At 38.5% G+C, this 23484-nt stretch overlaps 2 protein-coding genes across 6 annotated transcripts in view; one reads left to right on the plus strand and one right to left on the minus strand.

Annotated features, from left to right (window-relative positions):
• Positions 1 to 410: 410 nt before the first annotated feature.
• Positions 411 to 8882, minus strand: LOC111872353 (leucine-rich repeat and death domain-containing protein 1). The gene is made up of 5 exons (XM_023866142.2): positions 8533 to 8882; positions 8231 to 8449; positions 7823 to 8133; positions 5679 to 5893; positions 411 to 2644 (listed from the first exon to the last, which is right to left on the minus strand). Exons 1-5 carry the CDS (start codon positions 8764 to 8766, stop codon positions 2421 to 2423), a joined length of 1203 nt encoding a protein of 400 aa, XP_023721910.1. The 5' UTR covers positions 8767 to 8882; the 3' UTR covers positions 411 to 2420.
• A 1559-nt stretch (positions 8883 to 10441) lies between these two features.
• LOC111872315 (pre-mRNA-processing factor 39) overlaps positions 10442 to 23484 on the plus strand; it is a 33087-nt gene continuing 20044 nt past the window's right edge. For all 5 annotated transcript variants that reach the window (XR_002844204.2, XR_002844205.2, XM_023866051.2 and 2 more), the window contains exons 1-4: positions 10442 to 10537; positions 12468 to 12622; positions 20163 to 20577; positions 22918 to 23483. Coding sequence is in view for 3 of the 5 variants with exons in the window: in XM_023866051.2 (XP_023721819.1) it covers positions 10495 to 10537; positions 12468 to 12622; positions 20163 to 20577; positions 22918 to 23483 (1179 nt within the window). In the remaining 2 variants the exon portion in view is untranslated. The remainder of the gene's footprint in view (positions 10538 to 12467; positions 12623 to 20162; positions 20578 to 22917; position 23484) is intronic.

Genomic DNA, 23484 nt, shown 5'->3' on the forward strand with positions numbered 1-23484 from the left:
TTAAGTGACAAGCTCAATAGACACCTCTGAAGAAACTCCAGTGTAATATGACCATTCTAGTCTTGAACTATCCTGGTCCATTTATATCATTTTAAACCTTTTTCTTGGCTACCTGATGTGTTCCACTGACTCACTATGGCGGGATTACACAACAATGCCATCTACCAGTTCATAATATAAAAGTTTCAGATTTAAGGTTATCACAGTGGTGAGAGTTTAGATTGCTGGATAGTGAAGTGACACTATGTAATCTTACAGGCAAATACCTGTATTTGAGGGGAACTTAACTGCCGCCATCTTTGTGCTTGAAGCAACCCTGAAGGCAAAGGAAGCAGATTCCTCTGAAACATTTACATACTCAAGACCACTCAAGACTATACAGTGTCAGCCCCAAAGACCACAATCTATGTAACAGTTTTAGTTTCAAATTATTTATAGTTATCACTGTGATGCTGACCTGAAATATGTGGCATAACTCTGAGAATATGTGGCAATCATATTAGCTGGAAAATCTTAAAGAGTATAACAATTTCACGTTAAAAGAGGGTGACCATTTTTTGTGTGTTTATTTATCTTTTCTGGCCTGAACAAAATATTCAGCATTACCCTGATACATATTACGGAACAAAGTCCATGGATTATGCATGCACACATACACCTTACAGAGGTGGACAAAATACATATGATTAATCACAGTAATGTGTATCTGAGATCCAAGTATACTAAACAGTTCTTGGACAATACGTTAAAAGAGTTTTAAAAATATTTTTCCTTAGTTTTTACAAAATATATTTTCCTAAGAGCATGTTTCACCAGCAATCCATTGCACAAATTTGTAAAATAACAGATGAATTATGTACATGCATTCAGTAGTCACCAATTTCTGAGGGTAGTACAACAGATGCCCTATTAAGACACTGTAGGCACTATAAACATGACCTCAGTTTATTGCCTTATATACTCAAATACTAAACAAGTGCAGTAGTGTGATATGTAAGTGCAGTTTTGCTGCTATCATAATAGTGTATAGCAAGAAAGCACTAATATGATATGTACCAAGAATAAATTAAACAACAGTATCACTGAAGATGACATATATTTTCAAAATACAGTAATTTCTTAACACAGATCTTACTTGTCAAAAACCTTCTTTTTCTCACGGGGACTTCCACAGATAAAATGACATGACATAACTGAAAAGCTGAGTATGCAGATGTCACTGAACATTTACAATGCCAGCCACTTCTCAAACATTCACAAAAACATCAAAGGAAAATCAGGTAGTGAAAACAACTCTGGAAACTTCCTACTAAGATTTCTAAGGACCAGGATATCTGTGGATATTCTTAGAAAGATCATTAGGTCTAAGAATAATTTTTGCTGCTATAATGTAAACTTGGAGAAGGGAAAATTCTTGCCCCCACCAGGACTTGAACTCCAACCCGTTGGCCATCCAGCCCGTAGCCAGTCGCTATACCGACTATGCTACTCCCATCCTACCTAGGGCTACGTAATAAATGTTGCTTAACATGGAAAATCTGGGATGGCAGCTAATATTAACCTTGACAATGGGATTCACTCTTATGTTGATCCTGGAACTTGGCTACCAGCACACTTCAGTGGGTGTTTGTTTATAACAACCAGTAAGCTCTAGGGAAGAAACAATGTTTCTACTTATTTCTTACAGAAAGCCAATTATATATATTTAGAAAATAAGAAGTTATTGGAAGAACCAATTGCCTACTTTTCTTTGATACAACATGGACTGCATACAAAAATAATGCATCCAATTCTATTGTTGTGTGTGTATTCATTGCCATGGTAATGTTTTCACAAAGTCATTGCTTAGCAATGATAGGGGGACACACATACTGATGGGAGGTATTTATGAAGTACACCATCCAGATCGATTCAGGTACCATGATGTATGAGTATATAACAAGTTTCATGAAGACTTGTCTAGGTGTTCAAAAGTTGACATGGGGGATTCACAGACACATAGACAGTATGGTGACCTCATAAGCCTACTTTCATTTTTCTTTAAAATATGGCAAGTAAGCTAAAAAAGGATACACAGGAGCAGCAACCATGATACAAGTAAGTCATCCATAGCATCATCCTTTTATCCAAGGAATTTCATCCTGTGTATGGAAAATCAAATGTTCTATGTACAGCCCTGCTGGTTCATAGTCTGGAAGTACCTCATTCTAGCTCCCTTATTTTACACGCGACTTTCCATGTGGTTAACAATCACTTCAGTTATGATCTCATTTTAAATTGAAGTTTATCTTCTCACTTTTATTTTCCTGTAATAACTTAGCAACTACTATTATATGCAAGAAATATGATAAATGTGCTTGTCACACGTTTCTTATTTCTTTTTAAGAATGTCAGCTGTTCTTGAGATCACACAGCAAATCTCACAGAAGTGTACAGAAGCCTCTGCTTGGCAAGGACAGTTCTTCATTTTGAATTTCCTGAATATAATGATCATATTCTTCATCCATTCTCTCTGCAGCCTGCGTCTGTTCTTGATGAGCTGGAATCTCGATCGCTTCTGCACAAGATCGTGAGCACGCCCAGTGTTGGAATGGCACACATGTGTTACCCAGGTATGGGTTCTTAAAGGTGAACACTCTGTATCCTGATATAAAGGGAGACATACAAAAATCAAAGTTAGCAGAAAAACAATCAAACAACCATACTAAGGACCACTGCACATACAAATCAGGCCACAATAAACCTGATCCTGAGGTATGTTCTGTGCCCAAATTTTAAATTACATGATAGTAATATTTTAGAGTTTGGACGCAACTGCTGCAGAACACCATACTTACTGAAGGGAAGTCCTGTGTTTTCAACAAAGCATCCTATGTGACAGTCCTATGGACTGTTTATAGGTTACAGAGTGCCAACTTTCATTAATTCTTAACATATTTATATCTGTAAATAATGTTATCATACACTATCTTACAATGAAGGAACTCCCATAAAAGCACATCTGTGTAAGTTAACATAGAAGAAAGAATAGTGTGTGTTATATATGCCAATTTCTCATAAATAAAATGCATGATGACCTAGCACTGTGGCAGCAACAAAGTAGTTGTCTGCTGTGACCCCTGTGGGTGGGGCTTCTGCCAGATGCAAATGGCCAGTTTTCTTGTGGCATCAAGAGTTAGATCCTACTTTGAAGTAAATTTATGTACTTTATGATTGGGGTACCCATGAAAGTAGTTAGGCTGAATTAAATGTGTTTAAATAAAACCTATAGCAAAGGCCATATTGGCAAACATTTGTCTGCTAACTTTCTTATCCTAAATGGTCTAAAACAAGGAGATGCTCTATTGCCACTGCTTTTCAACTTCCATTTAGAATATGTCATTAGGAAGGTCCAGGAAAACCAGGTGGGACTGGAATTAAATGGGACACATCAGCTGTTATCTGTGCTGATGATGTGAACCTACCGGGAGATAAGAGACACCACAAAGAAAAACACAATAACTTTGACACTAGTAAGGAGATTGGTCTGTAAGTAAATCCAGAGAAAACTAAGTATATGTTGCTGTCTCATCACCAGGATGCTTGGCAAAATCATGACATAAATAAAGCTCACAGACGCTTTGAAAATGTGGCACACTTCAAATATTTGGGAATGACAGTATCAAATTGAAACTTGATTAGGAAATCGAGAGGAGACTGAATTTGGATAATGCTTGTACCATTCAGTCCAGAACCCTTTATCTTCTCATCTGCTGTCTAAAAACATAAAAATTAGGATATACAAAACTATAATTTTGTCTGTGGTTCTGTATGGGTGTGGAACTTGGTCTCTGATATTAAGGGAGGAACATAGACTAAGGGTGTTTGAGAACAGGGTGCTGAGGAGAATATCTGGACCAAAGAGAGACGAACTGACAGGAGGCTAGAGAAAACTGCATAATGAGGAGCTTCATAACTTGTATTCGTTGATAGGTACAATTGGAGAGACCAAGTCGAGGAGGATGAGATGGGCAGGGCATGTAGCATGAAAGCAGAGAGGAAGATGCATATTGGATAATGGTGGGAAATCCTGAAAGAAAGAGACCCAAGAGAAAGACCAAGCCACAGATGGGTGGATAATATTAAAATGAATCTCACAGTGATGGGATGGTTTGGTATGGACTGAATTGAGCTGGCTCAGGATACGGACCAGTGGAGGGCTCTTGTGAACAAGGTAATGAACCTTCACGTTCCATAGAATGTTGGGGAGTTCTTGAGTAACTGCACAATTGTCAGCTTCTCAAAAAGTGCTCAGCTCCATGAAGTTAGGTAGATAGGAATACCATAGGTTGTGATTTCAGTCTGTGTGCTAGGCGACAATTTTCCATGGTCTGTTTGTCATTCTGAATGTCCATGTAGTTATGGGCCCTTAAGGTGAATTTTAATATATTCCTACTGTTAAGCATGGAATCAGAAGTTTAATATGTATCCCATATTACGTATAACACAAACACCGCAACTTTTCTAAACCGTATATGAGAATATAACACAAATATGTTCACTGTCTTCGAAGAAGGTTTGTGTTAAACATTTCATATTTGCTACACTAATGAAGACAAGGAGATATATTAAGAGCAAGAACGATGACTTCACTAAATTCAATATCAGACAATTTACCTATAGAAAGTATTCGAAAGGTAAGATTCAAATAAGCTGGATGGCTGGGGTTCAATTCCCAGCAGGGGCAGGATTATTCTGTTCTCCATTATGTCCAGACTGGCTCTGGGCCCATCCAGCCTTTTATCCAGTGGGTACCAGGGCTCTTTCCCTAGGGGTAAGGTTACAGGAGCGTGAAGCTGACCAACTCACCTCCATCTAATGCCAATGTCAAGATTGATGGAGCTTTACCCAAACTCCATTCTGTCTTCATGGCATGGTGCTTCATTAGGCAAGCACAGAGAAAAATTTACCTTTTCTCTTCTCCTACAGTGTTTAAGGTCAAAACCGAACATAACACAAAGCTGTTCTGTTTTTCCAAGTGCTTGCCCCAAAAGTGGCTTCCCTGTACTGTCAGTTTCATCCACAAAACATTACAAATCTAATATACAAAATAAATGTTAGTGTGACAGTAATGTTAGTTATAGTTAAAAGCCTACAGTGAATATGAAAGGGGTTGTTATTCATTCACTCATTTCCTTTATTTTCCATATATCCATACAGGCAAAAATCCTAGGATGTGGAAATAGTCCATTTGATTATAGATGTATACATGTAATAGATTACATAAGTCACACAACTAAAATAACACACACCAGTTAACTAACATAGGTAATATAAAAAAACAAAACAAGAGCTTATTACAATTGTAACTAAACATATTTTAAAAAGTGCATCACTATAAAAACTTAAAAATTAATATAATTTTCCCATAAATCAAAATACATTGATACAGGACTTGTCATATACATACATACACATCCTCCACTTATTTAGCAGACAGCTGTAAATATCAAATTCTATTTCTACCAACCACAGTGATAGCAAACCCTTAAGGCTCAACGCTACAGTACCAAAGTCCTTCACTGAACATGATCCTGAAATGATTCTTTCCACCTGCAATCCTAAAGCTCTAACTAAGATACATCTTAATGTTATTTATTTTCTCCAGCTTATAGCTGAATGAGTAGGGATCAACTTACCTGATGAACTATAGGGTACTGCTTTATGACAATTGTCACAAACACTGAACTTTGGATAAATATCAGCCATGTATTCCTGCAGTGTGTTTGGAAGCAATCCCAATTCAAAAAAATTAACATTTGAAGATATTAGAGCTGTAGCTGATAGGAATAACAAGCTGTCTGGATTATAACCATTGCCTGGCTTCTGAACCTCTTTAAATACTTGTAGAACTCTGTTTGATGAAATAAATCAAATATGAGGACAAAATCTTGGTGTATATAAACATGTTATATGGTACACACTCAAACAAGAGCCCAAATTTATTTTCTAACAGCAGCTAAGTGAGAAGTCTGAATATTTAACTGTTTGATATTTTAAAGGGGAAGGGTGCAGGGATGTTCAGTTTGGAGTTTTGAAACCCACCTCCTGAAGAAATGCACCTATTGTCACTATTCATCTCTTCATGCAAAACAAAAAAAAATTGCTTAACAGATATTCTTGGAGTATTAAAGGCCCTATTAAAGTATATTTTTGAAAATTAAATCTGGTCCATACTAGATAATATATGCTAGGGCTTCACACAAACTCCAAGCCTGGGCTCTTGCAATTTTTTCACTTAATACAAATTAAAATAACTGCAAATAAAAAGTGTTTGAGACAAAATTTACAAATGTCAAATATATAAACATTTTATGTCATAAACACAGCTTTGATAAAATAGCCTGTTTTAGGGGGAAGAGGAAGCTGATTTGCTGATGAGACTTCCTGGGCTAAATAATATCACACGCACGCACACACACACAGAGTTACTCAGCAAATGTCAACAGATGAGTTAGTAGCATTTTTGCCTCATATTTCATTTGCTTTTAATTTAACTTTATTTATTTTTCTGCAGTTGTAACATTTTTTAAAATTTTAAATTTTGAACTCTAGAGTTAAAGAAACATACTGAAAAGGTATAAAAATTAATAATACAGAAATGTTTTGAAATGCATACAAAATTTTTGATATATTTTTATTCTCCCTGTACTATAAGAACATCCATTAAGATAAGATGATATTTACTGAAAAAAAAAAAGGGACCAGAATAATTGGAATGTTTCATCATGGCCTTTCAGAATACAAGGCAGGCTTACAGGTGCATCCTATCTAACAGAGAACCAGATCAATAAATAATACCAGGAAAGAAGACTAAAACTACAGAACTCCCATATCAAAAATGTTGATTTATTCCTAAGTGACAGCAACATAGAGATGTAGGCTGTTTTGCCTACATTTCAGAGATTCTTAGTGTTTCCATATTCAAGGCCAAGAGATTACAATGGCTATTAATGTTTCATTTGAATCAAGAAGAGCGGTTCATATCAGTCTGTACTATAACAGTCAGTGCAGGCCACTAAAGGACAGTCCCTCCACAGTGACAAAGAAGACATTAAGGACCTCTGACATATCAGCAATAAGCCCACATCTATATGGTGCTATCATGCAGAAACAGGATCCACATTGGCACTAAACTGTCGTAAAAGCCTGAAATTTTCTGTATTATTGTTGTTGATGATGCTGTTGCTGTATTACAGTTACTGCTCAATTTACATAGCACTTGCACTCCTGAAAAAGCTCACATAGATTAAAAACACAGAAACAGAGTTAATTTTCCATAAAATATGAACAAAAACAGCGGATCGCATACAAGGGCCAAGCCAACCCAGATGTTTACAGATATTTATTCATGTATAATGTTTTCCTTTGTTATTTTATTTCAATGACTTCAGATTTTATAGCACCGCTGTGCACAGCTATATATACACACAACTTCTGTTGTCCTCAGTGGCATGCAGTTGTCTGCAATGTTGCCTGTTACAGATTGCCTAATGGTTATTATAGTGGGAACTAAAATGACACAAACTGAAAAACTGCCTGTTACTGATCACATAATTGGGATAAAGTGAGAACTAAAGTGACATAAATTAAGAAACTGCATATATGATTCAGTTTCATTAAACCAAGTTCATATGTAAACTGAGAAGTGACTCTATTATTAAAAACTTTGTAACTGGCTATTGGTCTGTTAAGTCAGTATGTAAATAAATAAATTCAAAATAAGTGAAATATTATGAAAATATGTCACAATACTGAAAAAATTCCTGAATTTAATACGTACCTGTCATTAACATCTGTGTGATACCACATGAATGTTGCTTTAAAGTAATTGTGATTTCCATGCCGATGCACTGTACACAACTGTGGCATGTCCAACAAAAAGCCAGGAAGAGCATCTAACAAGTTGTTATCCAAATACAATTCTTTGAGGTGACGACAGAAGGTAAGAGTATGTGGGATTGATTTGTTTTGTAGACGGTTATTAGTAAGAGATAATATTTCCAAGCAACCAAGACGGCCCACATCAGGAGGGATCCACTCCAAATTGTTATACTTCAGGGATAACACTCGCACGTTTCTACACCTAAATAACTGTCAATGAAATGAAATAAAAATAAGAATCATGAATTGTATTTGAAGAATAAGTACTGTGTAATTAGTGAAATAAAAACAAGCTGTCACTACGTACTTCTTTTGGAAGTAAGGGAGTTTCTCCATACTTAAAAATGCTGTCTAAATGCATCTCTACAAAATTGTAATGTGACAGGTACCTGGCCAGTACAGTTTGGCCAGGAATTTGTACAGCGTCTTCTGATTCTTGCTGTAGTTCTGCATTAAGGAAAGCCAAAAGACGATGGGGAGACTTTTCCAATGTTACAGCTAGAAACCACAGATCACCAGAAATTTTCTGTAAATGTGAAAGAATACAAATCACTCTGTATAATCCAAACAGTGACAACATAACTTGCCTCAATAATTTATTATGTGTACCTTGTATCTAGACATATCGATATCATTTCCTAGGACATCACTACCATCGACTTTAGACTTTAATATGCGGTCGTGAAATGCACCTAAAAGTGTTTTCAGATTCACCCAAGTTTCAGATTTCAATTCATTCCACAACAATGAGTCCTCCTGAAACTTTTTCATTAACAAAAACTCGTAACAGTGAAAGACATCCATTTTGGAGCGACAGGTCAGAGCCATAAAATTACACCACATCACTTACATTACGAAACTAGTAAATACACATTTCTAACCCCCAAACTGTCAGAGTTGTCAGAGCCGTCAGAGTCTTCAAGATTCAAGATCTTCAAGATTTCAAGATTCTCTGACGGGCTCACACTTAGCGATTCGATTAATTGCGATAGGTGTAGAATGATCGATTCCAATTATTTCCAGACTATCTAGTTCATGTATGATGCGTAGAGATGGCAATAGAGATGTTTCCCTTTCCCCTATCCCAGTCACCCCCACTGGTCAGAGCTGCTAAACTAGACATATCACCAGTTCCCACCCTCTTTTTTTAATTGGCATGATCGATTAAGAAATATCGATCAGACAAACGTTCAGGGATTACAAAGTACTAGTAAACTACAACGTTGTGTTACGATGCAAATATCAAGGCGAATCGCACAGGGCCTTCATAACGTCCCTCTGGGATATCTTTATCGTTCGCATCGTATTGAGCGTATTGAGTGCCGTGGGGTACTTTTTTTGCGACTCAATACAACATATTTTTCAAAAATTAAACCAGTCTAATATCTTTGTGTTACGTTGGTTTTATTTAGTGACTGCTACATGGATCAATCCATATTTGGATCATCAGGTAGTATTCCCAAAGACCTTTATTGTATGCATCGTGTTGTGTCTTATTTACAAAAAAAAAAAAAAGATATAATCTGGGACAGTCGCACAATAATAAAAAAGAAACAAAATAGATACTACACAGTTGACAGTTGTGCGACTGTCCCATATTATATCTTTTATTATTCTTAAATACGTTATTCGCTATTGAATTATCCTAATATGGTTCCATACTGGTGTTAATTATTAAAGTTGTTATGACATATAAAATTTTGGCTAAAATTCTTTCATATTTTTGTTCCGTCGTTACGATGTTAGTTTTTGTGTTTCTTGTCGTGTGTTGTATATCGCTATAGATGACTATATCTTCCCAGATTCGTTGAATTTTTTATATGTGAAAGTAAATAGAGTTTGTTGGTACACTCTGAATTTTCAGTTGTGTGTATTAATATTGCGTTTTGTGGGTGAATTATTTGCATGTAAATATAATACACATATTTTTGCCAAATTTTTTATTATACTTTTGTTTCGTCGTTGCAATGTAAGTTTGTGTTCCTGTGTTTAAGCATCCTGTTGCGTTATTATATCTAAAACTGTATATGTACTACACAGTCCGTCAACAGTGCAACAAATTGTTCTTTCTTTCACTTTCACTTTCGACACATGTTTCGGTCCTAAATGGCCATCTTAGGTGTCTTACTACTGTATTCTAAAGTTCCTATACTGCAGTAGCTTTTTTGAGACTTTGAGGGAGGTTGTTCACCATAGTTCCTCCTCTCCTGAAAACCGTTGAACGTCCTTTGTTTATGGACCTTGAAATTACTGAACGACTGTCTAAAGTGTAAAGCTTAATTACATGAGCAGAAAATGTGGATGAAAAGCAATTTCCATGCAGTTTTGCAGTTGGCTAGTGTATCGACCATGAAATGAATGTCATCTGAGGGCGCAGCTCGTGCTGCTGTTGCTCGTATTGATAGATGAAAGAGATCCGTGGCATGTATGGTATAGTATCGTAGGAATGGACGGGTTGTTATTTGTGAGATGGTAGAGATCCGTGGCGGGCATGGTATAGTATCGTAGGAATGGACTGGTGTGGACTTTGTGGACCGGTGTGGATAGTAGGAATCCTGTTCGGAAATTAAAATGGCGTCAATCGAAGAAGGTGATGTTGTTCTCGAAGAATCTGGTAAGTGTGAACACCACTGTGAATTTTTAATGTTATAGTTTGTATGTATGGCTTTGCACGATTGTTATAATTTATGTGCAGATGGGAAATTTGCGTACATTTACGTATGTATGGTAATTTCTGATAGCATTCATTGAATAAAGCGAGCGCCATTTCTTAAGCGTCTGTTCTAAATGTGAAGCGGTGTGGATGGTGCAGTAATTGATGTTTACGTGTATGTATGATTATGTTCTGTATTAATTATGTCGTTTGAGTTGGGTGGTGAAAATTGTCTTCGTTGCAAATTGGGAATTACCATATTTATGGAGAGTACTATCTTCTGGAGTGAGCCGGAATAGGGCGGTCGGTGTAGCGACTGGCTACGGGCTGGACGACCGAGGAGTCCGAGTTCGAGTACTGGTAGGGTCATGAATTTTCTCCTCGTCGTCCAGACTAGCTTTGGTGTCCACCCAGCCTCCTATCCAATGGGTATCGGGACTCTTTACTCGGAAGTAAAACGGCCAGGTCATGAAGCTGCCATTCAACTAGTGCCGAGGTTAAGAAAAGTGGATCTATACATCACTCCCCCATACGTCTTCATGGCGTGGTGCTGAACTAGTTAAGCACAAGGACAACTTTTTTTTTGTACTTTAATACTTTTTTTTTCCTGGTATAAAACACCGTATACCTCAATATTAGAGTCAATTTTACCGGCCACACAACATATTTTCACAGTTATTACACTACATGTTTCCACCTCAAGAGGTCATCATCAGGTGTACGAACACAGCTGTATAATTACAGGCAATCACATTTGTCTTCTCACTTATTCAGTCCTGTATCTTATTCAGGCCCACGCTCAATAATATATCAAGCTCCTCTCACGAAACACAAATTAAAACATTATTCCAAATGAAGAAAGCAGTCTTGTGGGATTTGGCACCGTGTATATGTGGTGTTAACGGACGTTTCGGAGGAACGTATCGCCTCCATCTTCAGGTTAGAAGAAAAAATAATAAATCTGCAAGCGAAGAGACCGTGAGAACCGGTAAAAGCAGTCTGCAGGACAACAGGATGCAAGAAACAAACCGTATACCTCGTTGAAAGTCAGCCGACGTTTCGGAGGAACATATCTCCATCTTCAAGGTCGAATACGTTGGGCAAGATACCAGCGCGAAAGCAGGTGGGAAGCTGGGGTTTAGTTACCATTTTGTGCCATCAGTGAATGACTTGTGACACCAATAATTTTGCATTGAAAGCCTTGGCCCTCATTGATGTGCTCCAGACCGTTTGCCATGTGTATGATGTTCACCCTGACATGAGAATTGCGTGTTTGCCGCCCACGCCACTTGCTAGAGTCAGTGGATTTAGGGTAGTATTGCAGCCTTCAGGGCTGCTTACCCAAGGAGAACCATTACTCTCGCTCTGAGCAAAGCAAATGGAGAAGGATTCTCCATCCCCTATCCTTAAAGAGTTTAGGAAAGGACATAACATCTTATGTGAAGTTAAGGGGATTGTGGTTCTTGTGAAATGGGTAAACTCTAATTTAGGAGGAACTACCTTGTCTAAATAGCTGCGATGTTGACAGTCAAATAATAGATCATCATGGACAGACACTTCCAATTTTTGCTGATTGTAACTTTATACACCTGTTGAAGGTTTCATTTTCCAAGATTTTCTTGTGTATCTAGACATACTGTTTCTGCCCCTTGTGACAGATCACTTCTCATTCTTGGTTTCTGAACAGTTTTCCTTTACTTTTTTTTTTCCTTCATATATCTAAAGCAGCCCATGGTATATTTTCATTGTCCATATAATAAGGAACAGTTTTATTGCTTGTATGAACATACGGATAAAATCAGAATTTTTATAACATTGACGTTATGTGCATGCTATTTGAGAAATGTTTCACCTTAATAAAAGACATGAGATAGACAGGTATATTTTTTAGGCATTCGCCATACTAGGGCTTCTCGAGCAGTTGCCACTAGGAGGAGGACTGGTCGAAAGAAGACAGCAGCTCCAGCGAGAACAACCAGGTCAAAGAGAAGTACACGTGCGCTGGTCACTGTTGATTCAGATGAGGAGAATGAAGAAGTTCAGGAGGTGAGTGATCTATGTTTCCTGTACTGCACGCTGTATTTTGGACAATGAAACATGAGATTCCGATTCTTTGTGCCAGAATTTGCCAGTTACAGTGACATGACCTGTGTAGGATGACACAACATGGAGAAACATATGTAATTGAGTCATGATTATCAGACATTTCTTTTTAGCCATGTGACTTACTGTTTACAGTGTTGTGCCCACTCCCATTTCTGCTTTGTCAGTTATTTATGAACATGTCAGTTGAAACAGGAAAGAAAGTTATTCTTTCAATCCAGAAAAGCAGTAACCGTAAAGAGACTAGACCAGTGTTTCCAAACCTTTTTGGATCATGTTCCAGCTCAGTGTTTCAAAGATTTTGACCCCCCCCACCTAGCATAATAGCCAAGTTCTGACAAAAGTATAATATATATATATGTGGGGCAATCCAAAAGTTTCCGAAATTTGAATTTTGCGCGCGAATGGTTATGAGTACATCAAAATACCACTAGGTGTCTCCTCACACATCCTCCTTGAATCTGTGGCAAGCGGCGTCGAGTTGAGGGGTTGGGTTTATTGTTGGTGAACGTATTTCCATTGTTGTGTTTCCATGAGTTTGCGGTTTCGCTATGGCTGACCTGAGAGAGCAGCGTGTCGGTATAAAGTTTTGTTTCAAACTTGGGAAAACCGCTGCAGAAACACACCAAATGTTGAAGCAAGCTTTTGGTGAAAACAGTTTAGGCCAGACACAAACTTATAACTGGTATAAGCGTTTTAAAAATGGCCACACATTGACTGATGATGACGATCGTTTGGGATGGCCATCAACGGGCAAAACACCAGAAAATGTTGCGAAAGTTAGGGATCTGATTCTGCAAGATTGTAGACTGACCATCCAAGACCTCTGTAACACCTTGGGACTAAGTTATGGTACATGTCAACAAATTTTGTCAGAGGAACTGAACATGAGGAGGATTGAGGTGAAGTTTGTGCGACAACTGCTGCAAAATGAACAGAAGCAGCATCGCTTGGAAGTCTGCAGGGAACTTCAGCAACAGCTTCAAGAGGATCCAAACTTTCTTTCGAAGGTTGTCACTGGTGACGAAAGTTGGGTTTATGGCTACGACCCTGAAAGCAAGCAGCAATGGTCGCAATGGAAGGGCCCTTCTTCACCTCGTCCAATAAAAGCTCGACAAGTCAAGAGCAACATTAACCTTTAAGAGCTGAGCGACGCCATATGTCGTCATTAAAATAAAGTCAAGGGGACGAATGACGCCATATGTCGTCGCGCAGTCCACGTGTGCGGCCGGCTTTATAAAATCTAATTTTAAGTTATATATTCTTTTTCTGCTTACATGATTTTTGGACACCAGCTTTATAAGTTGTCTCTCTTCCCACCTGCGTCATCTAACGGAATGTTGGCTTCATGTGGAAATCTTGGAAACATCCGGAATTCCAGAGTCTGACGTCGCACTTCACGCACTTTGTCCAGACGGTTTTTCGTTTCCCACATGAAAAGCACACACAACACCTCAATTGCGAAGTAGAGGAAGTCGGCCAGTGATGTGGTTTGGCCTCCTATAATTGAGATATCTCCGATAAAACGGCAGGGGTTTGACCCTTGGGCCGTTGATGGCGAGGTGGACCCCTTCCAGCATGTTCCGCACAAGAGTGAGACGAAATTCTCTGTGTGACAACAGGATGTAACTGTTCAGTTCCAGGAGATGGAAAAATAGTTTATTTGTCCATTTCCAGGTTCGACGACAGATGCTATAACTGTTTACCACAGTTTGCCCACAGCTCCACCTGAATAATTATTCACACTCCTCTTGCCATGCTGGTGTGGTGGTCCCCAGGTTGCCGAACAAGATGATAGTTCTTCGTCGAAATCAATTTCTGATTCACATTCATCAATGCCAGTCTCAGAATTGTCGGTACAACAATCTGATTTGGAGTCGTTTATGAGTTGAAATATGTCAGCGTCTTCCAAACGAGACGTCGCCATGCTGTGGGCTGTCAACTTCACTGAATGCTAGCTTTGAAAGTTATAACACTGTTTGGCTGTGGCATAAGGACGGTAGCCTTGAAAGTTCCTATGAAAACTAACTCAGCACTCAGAACAGAGAACTTATTGTGTAGCTATTAGCGATAAAAAACAATCAGGGTTCTTATGAATGAATACATACTGGCCCACATCTCTGCATACCGTAAGAATGTACGTGATATACACTGATACACGCAGGCCAAAACCCTGGCTAGCGCATCTGCTGTGTTGCCACTTCAGCAGCATTCATACTTTGCAAGAACTGTATGAATTCTTTTAGAGAGACGACAAATTGGGGAATATTTTAGTTGGAATCAGTCTAAAAATTTTTACACATTTTATAAAGTCTGTAAATTACAATACCTGATTCTATATTCTTTTTAGAAAAAAGCAGCATTTATTAGGTTTGTTTATCACAAAAATTGTAGAAATCACAGCAATTTTAGTAAATGATTACAGTTTTTATTGCTTTATAAATGCGGGTATTTAAATTAAATCCGTCCCGCAGCCATTACCGGAATTTAAAGGGCTGTCTCTTAAAGGTTAAGTCCATGTTGATCTTTTTTTTTTAATATTGATGGGATTGTTCATTAGGAGTTCGTCCCTCCTGGTAAGACAGTCAGTAAAGAGTTCTATCGCGATGTTCCAAGGTGTTTGATCGAGAACATGAGGAGAAAGCGTCCAGAGAAGTGGCGCACGAACGACTGGGTACTCCACCATGACAACTCACGATCGCATATGGCTTACATTGTGCAGGAATTTTTGGCTAAAAACAAGATGGCAGTTTTTCCCCACCCACTGTACTCGCCAGACTTAGCTCCATGCGACTTCTTTCTCTTCCCCAAGATGAAAATCAAGTTGAAGGGGCGAAGATTTGATACAGATGAGGAAATTCAAGCGGAAATGCAGACGGTACTAAACGCCCTAACAAAGAAAGACTCCCAGGATGCATTTGAAAAGTGGCAGAAACGCTGGGATTGGCGTATGCACTCCAAAGGGGACTTACTTTGAAGGTGATGGTGCAGAATAAGATCTAGGTAAGACGTAATAGTTTTTATTAATATATTTCGGGAACTTTTGGATTGCACCACATAGATACTTCAAATAAAAAAGGAACATATGTAGAACCATTTTTAATTTGACTTTCTTCAATGAATATAAATTTTATATTGCACTCTATATATATTATATAACCTAAATTGAACTCCACTCGGGAAAATGAAGTCAGAGTTAATGTGGTCCTTGAGCTTGATGTCTGCTGCAAAGATAAATGCAGCATCATTTTCTAATTGTCCCCCTGTGGGGTGTACTCCCTATGTTGGGAAACACTGGAGTAGACAAAGGTGAGTCCATGCAAAAAATTGCATCCAAAATCCATTGTTAGTTTATTTAATTATAATTTATTTCTTTAAGTAACAGTTCTGTTATCTGTTGTGTTAATTGTACTCTAGAATAAGTATTAATAAATATAATTTCATACTTATTGTTATGTAGTAGGGGGTGCATGACTAGTAGATGGGTTTGGATTTATTGCACTTATACACCCAACTTGCAATTACAAGTAATACAGCTGTATCACTAATCTACACACTTTTCAGTTCATTGTTACAAACACACACTAGGGTTCCCAGTCTTTGCTGGTTGTATCCTGGCAACAGATTTCCACACAGTATACCATTCTCACTGTAACTGCAGCACACGCAGTCTTCTTTTTCACAGCCTAATTTCTTTTTTGCCATCTCTTCTCAATGATCTTCAACTGCCTTCTAAAGAGACTCCCTCAATTCTGTCTCAGCCAACCTTGGATCCTCATTACATAGTCTTGGGGCAGATCCAACAGAAATCACCATATCTTAACATTTCCTCTATTGTAATGGAGGTGTGTTTGCATAGCCATTGCATAGAAATGGCAGTGTTCATTTGCTCAGGAACCTGTTTATTGAGTTATATATATATATTATTTATTATACTGCAATTGGGTTTTAGCCCGGTGGCAGTAGTACACAATAGGACACAACAGACAAGTAACACACATTTCAATAAGTGACAACACGTTCAAACAAAACACAATACACAAAACACAACAATAAGGACATCCTACCACAATGAATACAAACCAAATAGGATTAACAACTACAACAGTTACAGAGAAATACAAACAACTGCAACAAATACAACAACAATTACAGAGAGAGAGAGAGAGAAAAAAAATACAACACCCAAAACACAAACAAAAGGAAACCAACAGTCATGGATGCATAATGTCATTCACTTCACTTCACTGCAATTTTTTTTCTTTTTAATTATTTTCACCCCAACTTCACTTCGCCTCATTTATCACTTTCCTAACCCTTTGCCTAAAATTGCTTGGTTTACAGGACAGAGTCCCTAAAGCATCTGCAGGTAGTTGGTTCCAGAGCTGTATGGTCCTATTTACAAAGGAGTATTTCCCGATATCTGTCCGTTGCTTTCTACTCCTAATTTTCTTGCCATGATCACCCCTGCTTAGTTGTTGCTTAGCAATGAACATCTATTCTTTCCCCGCTATCCTACCTTTCAGGCATTATAACACAATACTATCTGACATCATTAATCCATCCATCTGTTGGTTCTGTTTAGATCGGATGAATGGTACACAACTGTACACCAGTTCATTCCTAGTGTTTGAGTTTACTAAGACCATACATGATTTATAAAGTTTTCAGCTCCAAATATTATGTTACATTGTAGGAGATTTTAAGTTCCTGTCTGTGTAGTGGGAGGCCAGATTTTTTGTAGTGCTAATATTGTTGAAAAAAAAATGTATCTTTTGAACAGTTCTCGATATTATATTGTCACGTGATTGGGTGATTATAGACAGGGTGTGAATTGGTAATCGTATTTATTGAACTCTTACAATTCGTAACTACAGGCAAAGATTCTCAATTTTCTACACACTTCATAAACCACTGCAGGACACACCAGGTCTTCTCAGTCTGTTACAGTCTTTACAAGCTGTTCCTTAGTAATGGCTTCTAATGGTGGACGTTCCCTTTTTCTGGGTTTCCAAGCTGTCCCCAGCCTTAGCTGCCAGCTTTTAACAGCAACAGCTAATGACGACAACCCCAACATTTATCTGACTAATTCACTCACACCCTTCCTCCATCCTGACACAGACTGCACAGAAGACGCTATTCCTGTGGTGCAGTGCAATTGTTGTCATGCAAACATGCTTGTTTGCAGAGCCATTACTTAGCAGTGGCTGTTGTATAGTCGTCCATGATATATATACAGTGTCCGTCTTGCAGTGCATCCACTTTTACCTGTCAGTTCACAACATGTTTTGGCACCATAGTGCCATCATCAGGTGCTCCATTTACACTAATCTATTGCATTGCATGCCATTATGTCACTGTAAAATTATTTAAAAAGTATTTTAAAATATTCGTCAGTTGTAATAAATTTTCTGTATACTAAAATCTTGTTAAGATATTCATCTTATCTGTTCCAATTCAAAACCCGCGCATGGTTCCTCCACTATGGGAGTCTTTCCTCTTATATGGTGTGTGTAACGTGTCTCGTTATGCGTGTTCCCTTTCTGGCTGCGAGTGTTGTGATTACAACATTACAGAACATTAATACATGTCAGTTCAGTTGTATACCATTTCTGAAAATGTTTTCCTTCCTGTGATATGATGGAACTCATTTACTTTTGTATAGTAAATGTGAAGACATGTTTTTGTATATCAACTGACTTTGCGTTTAATGGACAGATCGTTTATTTTTCTTGGCTGAATACACGAAAAACAGTCATGACTGGCAATTGGCCTATGCACGTTGTTTTGAGGAGCCTCATGACAGGTCATTTGGGATGAGGTTGCCTTGCAGTTATTTCCACTGAGTTTTGAATCTGAAAGAGAGTTTTTGATGGTCTGTTTTGCTACAAAGGGCAATAGAATGATGTACTTATTGAGTAGAGATAGGTCCACTTTTATGTTCTCCAACTAATTGACTAGTTGTCATTTTTCCCATGTTTGTATGTAACTGATCCACTGATTCAGCAGTTACAGGTTTCTGATCTCTCCTGTGTTCATTACAGAAGTTGCCTTTGCAGGGAGTTTAGATGTATTTTTCAGCGTGTCCATGTCTTCAAGCTTGTCTTTCAAAATAATATTTGTCAGATCACATATTGCCCTACACTGTCAAACCAGCTATACCACACGGGCACTATCTGCAGTATTGTGGTGCACATCCAGAAAGGTTAATGAGAAGTGACTGAGTTTTGTTCCAACTTATCACATTGCTTCAGCTGGTACTGCCCCTTGATCATTTTAGAGCTCAAACTTATGTTAATGCTGACATCATCTTCATGAATCTTTTAATCTGTGTAATGGAGAAATACGGAAGAGAGATGAAGTGATGGGAGACTGAAGAAAACTGCATGATATGGAGCTTCATATCTTGTGCTCTTCACCAGACATAATTATAATGATCAAGTCAAGGAGGATGATATGGATAGGGCATGTATCACGAATGGGGAGAAGAGGAATGCATATAGGATATTATTGGGAAAGCCAGAAGGAAATAGACCAGTAGTAAGACCAAGACACAGGTGGATGATGTTAAAATGGATCTTTGATAGGATGGAGTGGTATGGACTGGATCAGTCTGACTCAGGATAGGGACAAGTGGAGGGCTCTTGTGAATATGGTAATCAACCTTTGGGTTCCATAAAATGTTGCGAAGTTCATGAGTAGCTGCACAGTTGGCGGCTTCTCAAGAATGGCTCATCACCATGAAGTTAATTAGTTGAGAAATACTACCAGCAGTGATATATTGGGTTTTTGGACTTTATCCATCGTCCTGGTTTTTAAGATAACAAATAAAAACACGACGTTTCGGAAACTGGATCTGTTTCCGTTCTCAGCCTCAATCACTGGACCAGTGATTGAGGCTAGCTCTCTCTAACGGACCCAACAGAATAGGTGTTTTCCTTAACCTGAGGACGGAAACAGATCCAGTTTCCGAAACGTCGTGTTTTTATTTGTTATCTTAAAAACCAGGACGATGGATAAAGTCCAAAAACCCAATATATCAGTGTGTTTGACACCATCTTCAGAATCCTATAATAACTATTACTACCAGCAATATTTATGATAAGATAGTTCATGCTAGTCTTAATGACAGTTGCAGATAACCAGTTCATTGAGTAATGCTTGACACATGTTTTTGTTATTTTCCTCATTCCCTTTTTTCAAATCCTTTGGGGACACCTTGAAATACGTCATTTCCGTTTCCGTCACATCTCAGTTCGTCATTCAGAGTCATTCAGTCAGTCATCTTCCTGTGACCTTCAAAGCTGACATACTTAAATTGAGACTACCATGAATTCTCAAAGGGAAAATATTTTCTCTTAGGAAGTTATTCTTGCTTAAAAGTTTTGGTGGTATTTTCCTCCAGGGATTTGTTGAAGAAAATTCTTCAGAAATATATATTTTCCATTGAGAGAATCCATGAACATAAATTGAATCTTTTTAGGAACTGAGTCAGACTATATCAGATGCAGAGACATCACAGGGCCATGCTGATGAGCAAGGTTCACCAGAAGCACCTAAAGATGATGATGAGGATGGTGGTGGTGACAGCGATGATGATGAGGTTGGCCATTTACTCTCTGCATTGAATACAAGTACAGAAGAGGGCAGTGCATTAGAGAATGGGGTAGGAGAAGGCAGTCACAACATTGAGGACGAGCAAGATGCAGAAGATGAAGACAGTGTTGTAGAAGACATTCTTACTGCTCAGGTTACAGAAGGGATTGAGGAAGCGGAAGATGACACCAACGTTGTGACAGTTATAGAAGAAGAACAGACAACTGCAGTTCTTCAGAGTGATGAAGATGATAGAGGAAGTGTCAGTGGTGATACTGAACCTCCAGAGAATGGTAGTGCAGGTATGTGAATTTGAGTGTGATATATCTTAATAGTAGAGTGAATTTACCGACTACACAACACGTTTTTTATTATCACTACATGTTTCGACCTCAAGAGGTCATTACACGCGTGTAATTATATAGCCATGTTCATACACCTGAGGATGACCTCTTGAGGTCGAAACGTGTAGTGATAATAAAAAACGTGTTGTGTAGTCGGTAAATTCACTCTACTCTTAATTAAACACACAACAGGATGCAAGAAACAATTAAAATGATATATCTTGTTCTGGGTTTCTGCTGCTGTATCACTATTAGAATTAATATAATTTACCCTAGTTTCACACCATCATATTGCCATTAAAGTGATGTTGCAGACATACTGTTTTTGAATGATCTAGTTTCCTTAGACAGAGTAAATCTTTCTCCCCATCTCATAAGTTTTGAATGTTCAGAAGGCTAGAATTATTAGTGCATGCCACTTTGTGGCAGTCATTTCACGTTAGTTCACCTGCTGATCAGGTCTTCAGCATGTTTTTTTTTCACCTTTGAAATGTACAGTTACCAGCTATAGACATAGAATAGATATTTAATATAACATTTTATTTCAGAAGAACTCTTAAGGATAATGCAATACTTACGTAAGCTTTTATTTCCCTATTGTAGATTATGTTTCATACATAATACCTGATTTAATTACTAATGTTTACTGCACCTCTTAATACAGTTAATACTAGATACTATAGGGTTCTGACGATGGTGTATAACACACAGAGATACCCGGTTTTTAGACTTTGTCCATCGTCAGGATTCTAAATAACCAAGAAAAAACAACGTTCGGAAACTGGGTCTGTTTCCGTCCTCAGGTGATAGAAGACACCTACTCTGTCTACTCTAAGGGACCCAGCAGAGTAAGTGTCTTCCCTCACCTGAGGACGGAAACAGATCCAGTTTCTGGAATGTGTCTTTTGTTATTTAGAATCGAGACGATGGACAAAGTCTGAAAACCCAGTGTCCCTGACAGTTAATACTGGTTAGGTGTTTAACTGATGTCCATTTTAATCACTGTCGGCCAATTTTCATCATGTCCAAGTTGGATGGATGGGCTGGTGGGCCAGTATTGTAGTCTTTCAACCAGTCCTTGCACCTTGACGATCGTGATATGTTGTGCATCCCTGTCTGTTTCTGTCCTTCAACAATGCTACACTTTGAACAAAATGTAATATCTTACTTAAAGGAGCATTTTTGTAGTTACCTGGTCCTGTATTATCCCAGGTTACAACATCTTAAATAAGCAGCCTTGTAATCACATAGGGCAAGAGGCCATGTGTGGCTAACTCATCTTCTTCCAGGCACCTTTCACAAGTGGTATCATTGGTTAATCCCATTTTATAAAGGTGTCCCTTCAGGTGACTGTCTAGCAGCAGTGGGTGGTATCAGCATTATTTCATCCTATTCATCCTATCATCATTTCAGTCCTATTTTTTGAATGACTGGATTTCTTGTATGCTTTTACCCATCCTTGTACCATCTGCCATATGAAGCGGCCTCCTTGGTCTAGGGGTAACGTTCCCACCTCATGACTCAAGGTACGCGGGTTCAAACCCGGCGGAGGTCGTGGAATTTTTAAAGGCGGAAAAATTCAGGGAACAAGTCCTTTGGGAGGGACTTTAAGCCGTGGGTCCATGTCGTAGATTTACAGCACATAAAAGATCCTCATGTCTCTAGGAGACCTCTGAGCAAAATTAGGTAAAAAGTTTCCTGCCCAAGTAGTTTCCAATGCCTCCGGTAGATGGGGAAGTATCAGGTACGACTGCCACTAGAGGGGCCGAACGAGGCTGATAGTGAGCACCAGTACCGGAAGGGTATGGCGACTGGTAGAATATCAAAGGGGGATGTACAATAGATCAACAACTGGTCGCGGTGCATGGGGAAACCCACCCCCTCCAATAATGAATGAATCTGCCATATGAACTGAAAATTTCTCACATGTGGCCTTTAATTAAGTTTGAAGCTTTCTCAACATTGAGACTTATCAGAGGTGGGATGCTGATGTATACGAAGCCTTTGGTGAGATCAAAATTGGCAGGCAAATCCAAAGTACTGCCTTAGTGCCACTTTGCCCATTACAAATTTGACATGACCTGACCAGGGATCAGATCCAGGCTGCTGTGTTAAGAAGTCATCGAACGTACTGAGCTGTGTTGTGGCACATAGTGTTGTTGTCATATGGGTACTGGAGAAACAGCAGGTCATAGCAGTAGGCATATGTATTTTCACATCTCTTGAAGATAAACTAATAATCATGGATCTATCTGTGTTTGTGTATGTGTAACAATGTCCTTAACTGGTCATTTTCAGTGCCAGAGAAGAAAATAGAGGAAGAGGTTGAGGAGGAGGAGGAGGGAGATCCTGGCTTGGAAGAGGAAAATAGTAATCAAAGTGTAGATGAGAGGGAAGTACCTGAATTGGAGGATTCTCCTCCCCCAACTATTAATGTTGTTCTGCCCTCTCCTATTCGATCAGGACTGAGAGTCAGGTCTGAGGTTTCAAGTGTGGATGACAGCTTGGAGGGAAGCCAGGGTTTATCTCAAGAGGTTCCTGAAGATAGAGATATTCAGTGTATAGTTAGTGAAGAGAGAAATATAAGTGAGAGATCTGATGATAGTGTAAATGAAATTTACTCTGAAGTCACAACTGAAAAGAAAGATCCAGAGGAACAGATGGAAGTTGAAACAGATGAATTGTTAGTGGTTCAAGAAGCCCTTCCGCAGGAGGAAATGGACGTAACTGACGTCAAATATAATGTGGAGGAAATGACTGTTATTGATGAAGTGGTAGATGATGGAGGTCAGGAAGAGAGGACCGAAACAGCCGGTGTAAATGAAATTGAAGGGCAGGATGCTGTAGGAGAAACTGGAGATGGGG

The sequence above is a fragment of the Cryptotermes secundus genome, unplaced genomic scaffold (genome assembly GCF_002891405.2).
Source record: "Cryptotermes secundus unplaced genomic scaffold, Csec_1.0 scaffold55, whole genome shotgun sequence".
In the NCBI taxonomy this organism is placed as follows: Eukaryota; Metazoa; Arthropoda; class Insecta; order Blattodea; family Kalotermitidae; genus Cryptotermes; species Cryptotermes secundus.